This window comes from Protopterus annectens, chromosome 1.part0 (genome assembly GCF_019279795.1).
Source record: "Protopterus annectens isolate FY-2018-M chromosome 1.part0, PAN1.0, whole genome shotgun sequence".
Taxonomy (NCBI): Eukaryota; Metazoa; Chordata; order Ceratodontiformes; family Protopteridae; genus Protopterus; species Protopterus annectens.
The window spans coordinates 1,414,743,901-1,414,759,822 of record NC_056725.1 but is presented as its reverse complement, the minus strand read 5'-3'; the positions used below and the strand labels follow the sequence as shown (position 1 = coordinate 1,414,759,822).

The 15,922-nt window shown below is 40.7% G+C and overlaps 1 protein-coding gene across 3 annotated transcripts in view; it reads right to left on the bottom strand.

Annotated features, from left to right (window-relative positions):
• The window catches only part of CARD10 (caspase recruitment domain family member 10), a 738,524-nt gene that overhangs the window by 523,973 nt on the left and 198,629 nt on the right, over positions 1-15,922 (bottom strand). For 2 of the 3 annotated variants that reach the window (XM_044067404.1, XM_044067414.1), the window contains exon 1: positions 12,388-12,535. The exons of the other annotated variant lie outside the window; for it this stretch is intronic. In XM_044067404.1, coding sequence (XP_043923339.1) covers positions 12,388-12,400 — 13 coding nt within the window. In that variant the 5' untranslated portion in view covers positions 12,401-12,535. Of the gene's footprint in view, positions 1-12,387; positions 12,536-15,922 lie in introns of those variants that run through there. 3 annotated transcript variants of the gene reach the window in all.

The window sequence follows — 15,922 nt, the reverse complement described above, 5'->3', positions numbered from 1 at the left end:
CATGGGACAGAAACCCCAGGTACAGTTCCATGTCACTGTACATGCATGTGGGAGGTGTGCACATCCTAGACACCATCCAAGTCATGGACTAGGGAACACATACATGGCAAGTGATGCACAGCATTGGCCACACACAATAGTCACCCAGGTGACTGGATGAGGGATGCAATAACCACCTGTGTGGGCAAATGTAGAAGCTACAGGCCTGTACCACAATGCAGACCATTGTCATGTGGCCTGCTGCCAAAGTATACCCATCACCTACCCTTGTGTAGCCTGCTGGCACTGTTGGCCACCACACACCTGTGCAGACATGCACCCATTCATGTCCGAACTGGCACCCTGTGTGTTCGTGTGTGTGTTGTATGGTGCGTATGTCCACATCCACATTCACTACTCCCCCCAGGGCACAGTGAAGCATGCTACCTGATGTCTGACTCCCCCTCATACTCACTGCCCATAATACCTCTGTATGACCTGTGTGGTGCATGTGTTCCCGGCACATTGATGTGTTGTGACAATCCCACTAGTGACAAGTTGCACTCCTGGCCCTACCAAGTGTGTTAAAGTGTGTGCATCCCTGTGTGAGAGTGCCTGTGTTGACTCTGGAACCTGTTCATGCAGACAGGCACGTGTACATCACCTACTGTAGATCTGCCGTATCCCTGTTGCAGATGTCACTCACCATAGGTTCATAGATAGGTACTAGGCTATTGGCCCTAGGGCCTATATAAGCCTAGCCAGAGGTACCCTGGCTTTCACCACCCAAGAAAATTATTTTCCTGTGCCACTGTTGGGCAGAGCCACAGAAGTGATCCCCGGGGTGAATTTCCTATCTCCCATCCAATCATCAAGATTTTTCTTGATCAGTGCTAATGAGGAGCTTTGTTTGATATAGATAGGTAGTTTGTTCCAGAGTATGGGAAGTCTCTGGGACAGGAATCTATCCCTCCAGCATGTTCTGTTTATTGTGGTGATGAGGTTTAGGTCCCTAGAGCGTGTAGCTCGTAGGGATTGGGATTTCTTTAAGTGGAGCATGTCTAAAAGCTCTGGGTTTGACATAGCTTTGTGTGTTAGGCAGAGATTGCCTCTGAGTAGGCGATATGCAATGGAGTAAAGCTGCAGTTTTTTGAGGCAGTCTGCATAGGGCATCTCTTTGAGGCCGGTAATTCTCTTTGTGAGGTACTTCTGTGGCCTTTCCAGTTGTTGTAGATGTCTTGTGAGGTACATACCAAAAGGGGCATTGTACTCTATAATGGGTCTAATGAGTGATGAGTAGAGGGGAACAATGAACTCTTTTTCCTGGATGAGAAACCTTTAGTGATGAGGTGTGCCACATAGAAGGATTTCCTGACTACTGTGGCGATGTGATTATCAAAGGAGAGACTACTGTCCACCTGTGTCCCAAGGTCTCTTATCACACTTTCAGTGTTAAGTAGACTACCACCTATGTGGTAGTTCATGGGTACTGAGTTTTTACCAAAAGGAATGACAATGTACTTTTTGGCATTGAGCTTGAGGCCATGGCTTTGACACCAGGCATCTGTCTCAGCAAGGCCCTTTTGTAGGATGTCCACATCGTTTGGAGTTTTGATTATGGCTCCTAGTTTGCAGTCATCTGCAAACTTTGTTAGCCAAAGACCTACTGTGTTGGCCTGTACTTCAGAGAAGTAGATACCAAACAGGAGAGGACCCAGGACTAAACCCTGTGGTACTCCACTTGTCACTGGTCTGAAGCTGGATTTGGAGTCTGCTACTTTCACAGTGTGGGTTCTGTCAGTGAGCCAGTTGGCAATCCATCTTGTGACATAGGGATTTATACCTAGTTTAGTGAGTTTATCTATAATTCCAGAGTGGGGGATGGTGTCAAAAGCCTTGGCGAGATCTAGATAGGCTGTGTGAACTACCTTACCCTCATCTACAGCTTTGGTGACTGCTTCAAAGAAGTCTATCAGGTTTAGGAGACATGATATGCCTTTTACAAACCCAAACTGGGTGGGGTCCTGAGTTTGGAGATTACCAATGTCATTGTTTATAAGTTCCATGATGATACGCTACATAGCCTTGCAGACCAGACTCGTTAGGCTAATGGGGCAGTAGTTTCCGGGTCTGTGGTGGCTCCCCCTTTGTGGAGTGGGATAACTGTCGCTGTGCACCATTCAGTGGGCACATAGCCTGTGGTGAGGCTATGATTGAACATGGTACTTAGGTGGGGTGCCAGTTCATTCTGTAGTTCATGTAGAACACGGCCTGGGATGTCGTCAGGTCCCATGGATGCTGTGTTCTTGGCTTTGGATAGTGTGTTTTTTTACCTGTGCAGCCGTGATTACAGGAACTTTGCATTCTTCTGGTATAGAGATGGGCCCTTTAGGGGATGACAGAGGGGTAAAGTTAGCACTGAACCTATCTGTCAGGATGTTGGCAATATCCATTGGTTCTGTATATTTAGTGCCATTGTGCTGTAACTCAGAGCAGATCTGAGTGTTGCCATTGAGATTCTTGACATAGCTATAGAATGCTTTGTGATTGTCTTTAGAGTCAGTGGCAATTTTGTTTTCATAATTCGCTTTGGAGGATTTTATGAGGGATCTCAGCTTCTTACTGAAGCTGACCAGGGAGTTTCTCCAATCATGGTATTTTACTCTTTTTTGCAACAACTCTACTGTTGTAGAGTTTGTTTATGGCAGGGGACCACCAGATTGGCTTCCTTTTTTTGGAGGATAGCATCTTGGTTCTGTTAGGGATTGCATGATCCATGCACTCATGTAAGTGCTTATAAAGTGAATTTGTGAAAGATTCAGCAGTCATACCTCTATTGTCCATCAGCATGGGTGTCGTGAAGTTTGCCACTTCTGTCTTAAGGAGCATGAAGTTGGCTTTGGAGAAATGTTTTACTGTGGTTTCCCTAATGGGGGGTGGGGGAGGGATGTGGATGTCTAGGATGATTAGCTTATGGTCGGATCTGACCAACGAGGAACTGACCTCTGGTGTGGAGCACCAGTTGCCCATGTTGGTAATAACCAGGTCTAGGATATTGCTGCCCCTGATGGGGGTATGGATAAGTTGATCCATGGCATTGGAATTTATGAATTCCAGAAAATGTTGAGCACAAGAGTTGGTACATGAGTAGTTTTCCCAGTTAATGGTAGGGTAGTTGAAATCGCCCATTATTAGGGTGTTAGGTTGTACCCTAATATTTTCCAGTGTATCAAGAAATGAGGAGTGGGAATCCTGGGGCATGGTGGGGGATCTGTAGCAAGCTACAATTTGGATTGCGGTCTTGCCCAGAGTTAGTTGCACTTGGATAATCTTGGATGCATTATGCTGAGCAACTAGCCTGGAGGTGTGGATATCCTTAATGAATATGGACACGCCTCCGCCTTTAGTGTTTCAGTCCAGGTTAAGTGGCCGAAAGGTGTGGTATGAATTATAGCCTGGTAATGCAGGGGTACTCTCTGGAGCCTTGAACTAGGTCTCTGTCACTGCACAGATGTCGATGTTCTCCATTCTAAGGAGTGCCTTGAGAGAGTGCATTTTGAGGTTTAGACTTCTAGCATTGAGTAGCAATACCCTCAGATTCTTCTTGCCTGTACCTGTTAGGGTGGTGAATTTGTTATTTGAACCTTGCCTAAAAAAGGCACTATAGGGGTGGCTAGAGCCTTAGCCAGTATCCGGAATCCCAGGGGCGACAGGTGCAGGCCATCTCTGGCAAAGTATCGTGGCTTGTCGATCATGTCATCCCAGGCAGACAGATACTGAATCCCCTTAGAATGACACCAGAAGCTTAGCCAATTGTTGTAGTCAATCATTTTGTCCTTGTACTGTGGTATCATTCTGGGTGATGGCAGGATGCTACTCAGGGCTAGGGTCATACCTGCCTGGGCTACAAGATCGGACAGCTCCTCCATGTTCCTTTTCATATAGTCCAAGGAGGTACATCTCAGGTCATTCACACCAACATGGACAATGACAGAGTCATATTTGTACTTGTTGTGGAGTGACCTGAGTGCATGCGTCATGTGGCGGATCCTGGCACCCGACATGCAGCTGACAGTAACTTTCTCTTTGTTTAGCCTGGTGAGTGGAACATCAGTGTGCCTGACTATAGAGTCACCTATGACTAGAGTGTTGGGTACGTTGTTATGCCTTATGGGCTGTGGTTGAGTGGCACACTGAGTTTGTGGGCTATGTGTCATTTGGGTTGTGTTGGGGGGTGGAGGTTGCTTGTGTTTCTGCTTTGGAGGTCCCTGTTGCTTGGGCAGGTTTTTACTGAGAGCCTCTGCAAATGTAGGTGTGTGTTTTGTGTTTCTATGTGTGTGTTTTGGTGGTGTAGGTTTTGAGGGACTATGTGCTGAGTGTGGTGTGGTGCAAGTGTTTACCTTCTCCTCTTGACTGTCTAGTCCAGTCTTGGGTGAAGAGAGCTTTCAGTTTGGCTATATAAGTGCATCTCTCGCAGGTTGTAGTGTTGGTTGGTAGGAGGAGAGGGTTGTCTGTGTACATGAGGCAATTACTGCATTGCCCCAAGATGCCCAGATTCATCAGGTAGACAGGAGAAAACACCGGGGACTGACCCTTAGACATGCCTGGATAGGTGCTTATTTGTTAAGTACTAGAAACTGTTTTCCTCTAGACAGTGAGGAAAGTTGAGTGCTGTAGTTGCATCTGGTGGGCAGCACTCAGAACATATATGTTCTGAGTGCTCCCCACCAGATAACCCATGTGGCACATCCAATAACAGCATCGAACTGTGATAGCACTACATAGCTGTTGGAGGTTCAATGCCCTGTGCTGGTAGGTGTGTGACACATTCAGGCATCAGTTTTACCCACCCACCCCTCCCTGACATGTATTCACCTGTGTCTGCCTCCCCCACTCCTTCTCTGGCAGATGTGGCGGCCCACACCTGCTTTGCTTAGGCAGCAGCAAGTGTATTTTAAGTGATGCTCATGATCAGCTGATGGCCCCTGCACAAATTGCAGCCCTCTCCTAGCTGATTGCATGTGGAACAGCTGTGGTAACATTCCCATAGCCAATTGCATGGAAATGCACTCCAATACCTGGGAACATTCTGGTGGTGTTGGCCCTTATCTGTCACTGTGAGCAGGAGCTAGAACTGTTGTTTGGCAAACAGCATCTCAGATGGGTTGGGGATTTACCTCTAACAACATACACTGTGGAAAGAAGGCAACAAACAGGAGGGGGATGAGCCTGACCTGACTACAGACTGTAAGTGTGGCTATACTGCATATGGAGTAATGTTGGATTAACAGTGTTTGTCTGGCTATGCCTGTCGTACATGTCGCAATACCTGCCATGCCAGTTCCATGTATATGAGGAATCCCCATCTGCAGGGTCATCTGCAGACTGGGCAGTGTTGTGCCTTTGGTTTCATGTGTTAGCCATGATGCAGCTATTTGTGGAATGCAGAAGGTAGTGTGAGGATTGCAATCTGTTGATGGTGAAGGCCGTGACAGATACTGACTACATATCCCTCATTGGACATATGTTGCAACAAACCCCGTTACAATGGTAGATTTATGAGGGTATCACAGCAACATGTCTATACTGGCCCTGTGTATGTGCTGTCAGCCTCACCTCTGTCAACCTTTGTACATATGTCATGCATGAAGTGGTGCATATGTGCTGTACACCATAAATAGCATCATCATATCTGATAACAAGCCAGTGATATATCAGATTGCTGCACATGTCATGTATAGTAGGGGTTACATTTCATGCCATAACCTGGATATTCTGTGGATGTTTGTACAGTACTAAGGTATGTGTAGTGATGGTGAATGTTGGCAGTGTGTGTATTGTTAATATGTACTGTGGCCTGTGTACAGACTGTGGTAGATGTCATTGTTCTAGCTCCCCTTCTATCTGATGTTACATGCTGCCCCACTGTATAGTAGTTTTACCGTACATGTTTGTAGGGCCATACACACACATGTCCCATACCACAGACAGCCATCAGACCAGACTGTGTAGCAGCCCAGTATATGTAGGGTCATTCTGTGAATGGCACATATGAGGATGGTGTAGGACATATTGTCCATATACTGTACTATTATGCTAGCGTACCATATGTGGCTGTGGCTGTGTTCACATTGGTTGTGGTTATGCACCGTCACACAGGTGTATTCTACCCTGTGCTGTGACACGGCTGTTGAGCCCGCTATATATGCAGGTACTGTACGATGATAACCTTAGGATGTCTGTCAGTAGCCAATGGCACACATGTTATGAACAGATGTCACCTTCCACACACACCATGTCTGTGAAGACAATCCCAATGACAGTAGCAAATGTCTATTAATATACCAGCTATACATACCTGACATCCCCTTGCACTATCTAGACAAAGTTACTGTGACCAAAAAGACAAAAAGTTCCGTACCACCGACAGATAAATCAATTCTTTTATTTTCCAACTCTCACAGTAAAATTCAATGGAATGAGTGCTTTCATCTGCCCAAAGCAGACTTCATCAGATAATGAACCAGTGGTGCCTCCTGTTTTTATACACATTAAAAACAATTATCTAATTTACAAATAATTATTCAATTGATTACAATTATTAAAACCAAAACTCTGAAGGTTAAAAAATCTCTTCCTTAAATATACTGTTTCCTTGTTTAAACTGCAAAACATTGAAAAGCTGATATAAAGTGCAACAGTGCTTGAACATATGATCTGGTTTTCTTTATATGTATGTATATGTAAAAAAAGAAGAAAAATTCTTTATTATACAATTGTTAAAAATTAATAAAAGTTAATAAATTATTTTGTTTTTAAAAGACAGGTTTATAAGTAAATGTAGTGCATATTTGATGTGTTGTAAATAATAAATTTGGAATACCCTCCTTTTTATTCAGCCATGCATTTAATTTACACTGAAACTAGTATAATAATGAATAAAAATATGTAATAATGATAAATTATTAAATAAATATAAAAAACAATAATAAATATGTAATAATAAATCATTAAAAATATTTAAATCTTGTCCTGATGATTAAGAAAATTACTGGTGTTGTATATATTTTTGGAAAAAAATATATATATATGTATGTATATATCACAAAAATATTTTTTAATGATGTTGTCAATGAATTTACCAAAACTAAAAGAAACTCTAATGAATAGGTGGGAATCAAACAATTCCTGCTTTGTCCACCAGAATGGCCTTTATGTTGATATATTCATTGAGACCTGGTGTGATGTTGGACCTCAGTCTCAATTGCCACCTAATCTCCTTTTGTAGTAGAATGTTTTTAGCATCCCCTCCCCTGATGTCCATTTTAACCATATCCAAAATGCCAAATTTAAAATCGGTAAACAAACTACATAGCGTAGTATGCTTGTAAAGGGCACTGGTCTCCTTTTTAATCCCAAAGTCATTCATATGTTCATAAATTCTATCTTTCAGTGCCCTTTCCGTTTTACCGACATAAAATGAAGGACATCGGGTACAGGTAGCCAAATATACCAGCATTCTACTTCGACAATTACCTTTACAAAACATCACTTTGCTATCCAGCCCATTCCTCAAATGTACACCTTCTACCTGGTTAATATGTGAACATTGTCCACATCTACCACAGGAAAATGTTTCTTTCCTATTATTAAACTCTGTATTCCCTTTTTCAAATAGTCTCTTGAAGTTCATGCCTGTCTTGTAAATGAATAAAGGTTTATTCCCTACTATCTCATAAACTTCTTTATTAGTTTTTAAAATAGACCAATTATTTTGCATAATTTTAGTAAAATAGTTGGAAAAACCATTATATTCTACTATACAAGCACCTAAAAAGTTTTTGGTCTCCTCACCCAGTTTGCCATTGGGTGTCAAGTATTGACCTAACAAGGGTTTGTATTTGATTCCCCACCCTTGATACACTTCATCTAGAATCTCCCCCACCATTTCCTTGGGATATCCCATTTCCATAAAATTTTCCATCAAAAAAATAAATTCAACCAATAAATCTTTATGTTCAGAGGTCATCCTAGCCACTCTGACAGCCTGCCCTTTAACTATACTTCTTTTTTGATGGTAGGGATGCAGGCTGTCGAAATGGAGATAACTATTGCACCAAGTGTTTTTCCGGAAAATCTTTGATTTAAAACCCCTTGCACTATGACATTGGGACTATAGGGGCTGGCGTAGGGCTACACTCCATGTCCAGGACATATAGTGGAAGTATATGGACATCTACTTATCCAGATAGCCATATATATATATCTGAGTACACATGTGTAGTACTTCCAATTACCACTGTCATGGCAACCACCCACTATGAATCCCTACATCATGTGAGCATATTCCCTGTACATTCCCTGTGTGATGGACATCCTTGCTGTGTGTGGGCATCAATGTTACAGATAGCAGGTAGCAATACCTCTTACAGGAGAACCTGCACACTCAGGGCAGTCACATATATGTAGGAGGATCAGGGCATACAGACAGACTGTGAGTAGAGTGGTGTAATGCTTTGCATAGTACTGGTGTTACAGGGTGTGTGTGTGTGTACATACTAGTTTACCTTGGACTGCAGTCTGTCTGCATAGCTCACTACTGTGGGCCTATCCTCTAGCTGGACAGAGGTGTGCCTATCATGTGTTGTCTGTCCACCACACAGGTCCTGTGTCGGATATTACACTGGCAGTGTGTGTGTTGCATGCTAGCAGTACATGGCTATATCCATTTGTGTCCCTGATGTTGTATTCCTGCATAAGGGTATGTTGCAACACATCCTGTAACCCCAGCATGTTCCAGGGTGTGTAACTGCAATATGGCAAGTATGGCCCTGTGTTCCTGCCTTTGTCCTCCACATATATGGCAGGCTTTATCCTGCTGTGATATGATTAGGGGTTGTTAGGTAATGGCCTATCATTAATCACTGCTAGCATTCCTACTATCATCCCAGTCATAATGTGGACTCCCACAACATTTGTTGGTCAGGGTCCATACATTTGACAGATACATTGACATTACCACAAGTAATGAATGTCCCCCTAGGGCTTGACTACAGGGTGTAATTGGAGGCTGCTGAACTACATCTGATATTGTTGATTGTTACGCATCATGCAGGCAAATCCTTTATCTACTGTTGTACGAATTGAAGGGCTTGGCCTGGACACCATAGTATGTTATATATCCGCACTGTCTGCATCTACTGTTCTGTGTGGGCCTTGCATCCATCACTGGTTATATACATCAACATCTATGTGCTGTCATTAATGGCATACATTATTGTATGGTACACAAATAAAGGTTGTCTGTGTATACATACCTGTGTGTCGTGTCATGTATTTTGAATTGTGAGTGGGTATTTGTGTAATGTAAGTATCCCCTTTGTGGGGCTGGTTGCCACACTACACATGTCACAGGTACCAGCTACAGGGCTTGTGGCTGGGTATATACATTGCACCCAGTACGTCCACACTACTTCTACATATGTATGGCTACTAATACCCTTTTTCTGTGTATATGTGTATGCACCCATATATCCCATATATCTATATATATATATATATATATATATATATATATATATATATATATATATATATATATATATATATATATATATATATACCTGCACATGATTGTCAATGTATAGATGTGTGTGCACATCTGTACCGTTGTAATGTGTACCCCTTCAACATTGTACATTCCCTGCATCAAGTCCTGCATATGCTGGATATTGAATTACACAGCATATCCGTTAGGGCTGGGGGGAGTTACATAACAGTAATTACCAGGTGTCCCTCATTTGTGCCCCCACTCCCACCCCATTAACTGTGCTCATGGTCTGTTATGTAGTACGGAGTGGGCCAGGAGTCCATTCCCATGTGGAAATCATATACACATGTCTATCTGTATATATATATATATATATATATATATATATATATATATATATATATATATATATATGTATCATATATAGAGGGACAGAACTGGACATTGATATAGCTCTAGCTACGTATATGTATTCATATATATATATATATATATATATATATATATATATATATATATATATATATATATATATGTAGATGTGTGTGTGTGTGTATATATATATATATATATATATATATATATATATATATATACACTGAACATATTAATCTATGTACAAGTGTTGTTATTTGTGAGTCATACACACACATATATACCTATAGCTGTCTATCTGCCTATATTTACAGATGTATATCTGTCCATATGTCCATGCATGTTTGGCCTATATGTGTGGCCTGTAACTCTTTCTCTTGGCAATTGACATGGATGACCTTAGGACTGAGGTCAGTCATTCATGCCGACACGTAAGTGTTTCAGACTTATCATCTCCTTCAATATATGTGTTCTACTACATATAACTGTGTAACTTGCAACGTTTAAGTGTATTAGAGCAAGATATGACAGTTATCCCTATATGTACCCACATTATGGTGCACTATGTCCGGGATTCATGCATTAAGAGGTTGTGTGGTGTGTTATTACTACATTTCCTGTGCTGTTGACTGATTGTGCTGGATGATATGTATGTGAAATAAGTGGGTATGTACATCTGCCATGGTTTACTGGTAAATCATGTAGTGTATAATGTGTGGGGTCCCAGGTTTGGGCCTTGCAGAGGCTGTATATTTTGTTTCAGGGCAGAACACCAGCTGTTGGATACAGAGTGAGTTAGGGACATTTCAGCGGTTGTACGCTGGTGTGCATGGGTTTGCGCAGAGATAAGCAATGCTAACCTCTGGTTGTGTTTCCTTACCTACTTAGCTCAATCTATGTAGGCAATGCTTACCCCCATGCAAATACACGTACACACGCTTACAACTGCTTATCCATGCATACTACTGCTGTTATGCACTTACACATGCTTACTAGTGCCTTAGGGTTTGGAGAATTGTGCAGGTGGATTTAATGTGTTTATGGACTTACAACTGTGCAAGTGAATATAATGTGTTTCCTCTCTCTCTGACTTTTGCCCCCCCCACCCCTACACACATGCTCCCAGTCACCAGGCTAGCCCCCGCCGACCGCACCAACACCCCCAGTCTCACTTTTCACGCAGCCATTCAAGGGGTGGTACCATCCGAACCAGCCCACTGGCGGTACCATCTGCACTGACCCAGTCTTCTGGGACTCTCTATTATACATATTCTCCTACCCATCAAACCCTGGCTCCACACTCCATGTCCAGGGTGGCCTCCAAACAGCCCCCCCCCTCAGGTCCACACCACATTCCTTCCACTCCCCCCTCAGAGGGCATACCCACACATTTCTCTACACACACACTGATACCCAAGCATAATAGGACTCTGTACTTGACTCCTCCACCTTCGTCCATGCCCTTCTTTACCAGACTTTGGAGTCATGAACTCATAACTTACGCAAAGAAACTATACCTAATTTCTGGGTTGTCCCGTTAGGGACGAACCAATCTGGGGGTTAATATTAGAATTATCACAGCATGACTCTCATCCTTCCCAGTTCCTCCATTTTTTTTTGCTTTTGTACATGATCCCTTTTTGCACACGATCCCTATTAATATGCACATGGCACCACAATGCTATTACTGTCTGACCAATTTACCTTATGTAACTGCGATTGTAATGTTCGTTGCCCATTCGATTCTCAGTTAGAGCGTCTTCTGTGTGGCGACATGCGTGAATGGGCATTCCTTCGTTGAAGGTTGCGTGTTAGGCCCGGCAAGCCAGCACGTAAAAATCTACTGCCAATCATTAGCGGACCGGAGTTCCACTGTGGTGACCCCTAACCGGGAAAAGCCGAAAGACACAACAACTACGATTGTAATGTTAATGAAAATGGACACAGCACCTTGCCTGTTCACACTTTACTGTTGGAAAGGAACTGTTGTTAATTTAAATGGACTGCTAGAACTAATGTATTTAAATGAAGTGAAAATGGTTGCTCACAGTTATGAAACATGTCTTTCTGAAGAAGTCGTGATAATAAATAAGACGAAAGTGCTAAAGTACTAAAAGAGTTATTGGTGTGATTTACTATTCTTTGAATGCTGTTATTGTCACAAAGTTTATTTCTTAGTATATTTATATATATATATATATATATATATATATATATATATATATATATATATATATATATTAAAGGGTTAAAACTTTCTTAGCTGAAAGTAAGTAGGGGAAATAGGAAAAAAATAATAGTTCTGTGCTTGATATCCATACTGTGCAATAATTGTTTGTGTCTAGCAAACAAAACTGCAGATAAGGATGACTCCCTAATTCCTCACTAGTACAGCTGCAAGGACGACCTGAGACAAAAACGACTCCCTAATTCTTGAAGGTTGCCACATAATTTATATTGAAACAGAACAAAATTCAACTTACCAGCAGACTGCATGACATCAGGCAAATACCAAAATGACAGACGGATCCAAGTCTCGTGAGAAAAACTGTATAAAAAGACTGTAAGACTAAATGGTGTTAGTTCTGGTATTTTGTAGAAACATCAGTTCCTTGGTAAATGGAGAATCATCATCTGTGTCTGTATTGAGAAGCAAACCTTGTACATTAAAAACTGTAAGCTGTAACGTTTAGTATCTGTCATGTTACATAAGTTATTTCATTAGTAACTGTGCTCAAGTTGATAACGTACAGTACTGTAAAGTATATTTGTAATTTCAGCAGTGAGCAACTTGTTAAAAATGTATCAGTCTCAAACCTTTTCCTTTTATTTTTACAGCATCCTATACTGCTTCTTAAATATATGAATTTATTTAATTGGTTTACTATTTGGTAACAGGGAAGGTGGATTGGTCCAAAGACCCTTTTCAGACTCGACCTGGGCTCAGAGGTAATAAACTTTGCAAATAAACTTAAGTTATATACTTCAAATATAATAGATTGTTAGGTAAACATAGTTAAAAAAATATAAAAAAAGTGTTATACAGTTTTTATGCATTTCTAATACAGTATCAGGTTTACATTAGATTTTATTAGTTTACATGGGATGTAAAACAGTTTAGCAAAAATAAATAACTTTTTAAAGGTTTAAACTGAATTTCTTAGAAAAAAAGAAAAACTCATATGGAAGTAAGTTAAAAAGTAGAGATTTATAGAGATAGACCCAGTGACTATGAAGAGAATACAAGAGTAAGGAGATATAAATGGCAAAGGAAATCCTTTGAATAACCGAAAGCATTTTGAGAATTGTAAGCCTTTTAAGGAGTTTAACCATTATCCCCAAAGCATTTACAAGCAACTTCCTTGAAGAGGTACTCAAAAAGGTATATCATAAACCTAGTAAGAATATCTTGGTGCTTAGCTTTAGCTGGTAGGTTGTTCCAGAGAGCAGAGCCTGTTCATGACAAGACTCATTCACCAATGACTGTTTTAAATGAGGGGCCACTGAGTGATATTAAGATATCCTGTGAATTCCTTAGGGAATAAAACTGTTTCTTGATTAGAAGTTTTCTTTTCAGAGGGGAAATAGTCATCATTTAGCATTTTATATAGTAAGGTGCACAAAAGATAAGTGGACCTTTCAGTAATGGGTAGTAAATTTACGTAATTTAAAAGGTTACAGCACAGTACATGGATTTCAGCAAGTAGAAAAAATATGGCAAGTTTATTCTCAGTGACTTTTAAGTCTTTGAATGTTATAAGCAGAGTGCTAAGATAATAATGGAACAGAGAATTCTAATTTAGGAAGAAGGCCATTCTTGGCAAGTGCTTTGCAAGCAGTAGGAGGAAGTATTTGTGATATCCTCTGGCAGAGTTTTAGCTGAAAGAATTTTATCAATGATATTATCAATGTGGCGTAAAAAGCACAATGTAGAGTCAAGGATTAAGCCTAAGTATTTTTTGTACTTGGTTACAAAAGGAATAATATAGTTGTTATTATCTGAGATAGTAAGGACAGAAATTTGAGGTCTGTGGGGGAGGAAAATGGACACATAGATGGGCTTACGAAATACACTTTATTGACTATCAAATTAATAATTTATAAACAATGGCAGTAAGAATATATTACAGATCATTGACATTAGATGTATACAGAGCAACTGTTTGCAACATCACTACCAAAGCATACAGATGTGATAATCAGTTACAGTCCTTTTACTGATTGTGTACACTTCAGATGTCTGACTGTTATCAAATGAATGAATAAATACATAATAGCCACAGCAATGTATTTCATCTTGTTGCTGTCAGACTCATACAGTGCAATCTACTACAACCCCTTTACATAGATGGTGGGTTTGGCATAATGGTTAAGGTCTTCACTTCATAAACACAAAATACCTGGTTTGCTTCTGACCTTGGGATATTGGCTAGGCTTAAAAAAATGCCCTTCAGGACAGTTAGCCTAATATTCTCCTATAGTTTGTGTGGCAAAGATGGATAAGGCACCTTTCCTATGCTCTGAAGGTTCATTGGAGTGAGAGTTCAAATCCAGACCTATGTAGAAATTTCACATGTGTACTAACATTTTCTAGAATGTATGTCATAGATGTGCCCATCAATGTCTATCACTTTATTGACTGTGTATACCTCAGTCTATAAAAGGAGGTAAACACAGTCTATAAAGTGACAGTAAGTCCATGTATACCTTGGATGTCTGATTGTGATCAAATGAATGAGTACACACATACATAATGGCCACAGTAATGTATTTCAACACACTGCTGACAGACACAGTGCAATCCACTGCCCCTACACACACACATGCATGCACGCATGCACACACACGTGCTTGCACGCATGCACACACACACAAGCACACACACGCACACACACACACACACACACACACACACACACACACACACACACACACACACACACACACACACACACACACTCCCACCACACACATTCATAGCAATGTGCCCAACAATTATAGTTTATTGAATGTGATTGACTTATTGCTGTCACACCCATACAGAGCAAGAGATTACAACCCCCAACTCACATACACAAACACACACACATACATACATACACACACACACACACACACACATATATATATATATATATATATATATATATATATATATATATATATATATAAATATAAATACAGGTATGCCTGTCAGTTTCAATCACTTCATTGACTGTGTACACTGCAAATGTCTAACTGTGATCAAATGAATGAATAATTATATAAATATTGGCCATAGCAATGCACTTCAGCTTGCTGCTATCCGATGAGTACGGCAACCCCTCTACACATGTGATTGCACACACATACGCACATACACACACACACACACACACACACACACACACACACACACACACACACACACACACACACACTATTAACTATCAAAAAATTCTACACTGCTAGCTGGCTGGCTGGCTGGCTGGTAGTGCAAATCACCGATTTCAATAAACAAAGTTTTCTTCTATATTTACAGTCAGATTTGCAAGTCACACCAAGTTATTTAACTTTGACTTTGACTGCTTCAGGTACTAGTCACTTGATGAAGCCAGTCCAAGAAGCCCCCACTGGAACTTTGCTTGTACTCATCTGAAAGGTAGGTGTACCTGAAATAAGGCATAATTACATTATTATATACGAAGATGTATGCATAAATGCTGGAATGTTTAAATAATATCCCATATGAGCCAGCTGACTACTTTTTAATATAAATTGGAACTACTGGAGAGGGAAAGTTGAATTTGTTTGGAAAATACAAGCAAACTAAAAACAAATATTGTAGCAGTATCCCTGAAGTCCAGTACCTTGAGTCTCCTTTAATCCTGTTAACAAAACCCATACCATTTGATATCTAACAGAAGCAGGTCCTACACAAAGAATAATGGTCAGACTGATGGATCTAAAACTAGCTCTAATGTGAACCTCTTTATAACCTGGTACATCTGCAGCCTGAAGTCATAGGTAAGGGATGAG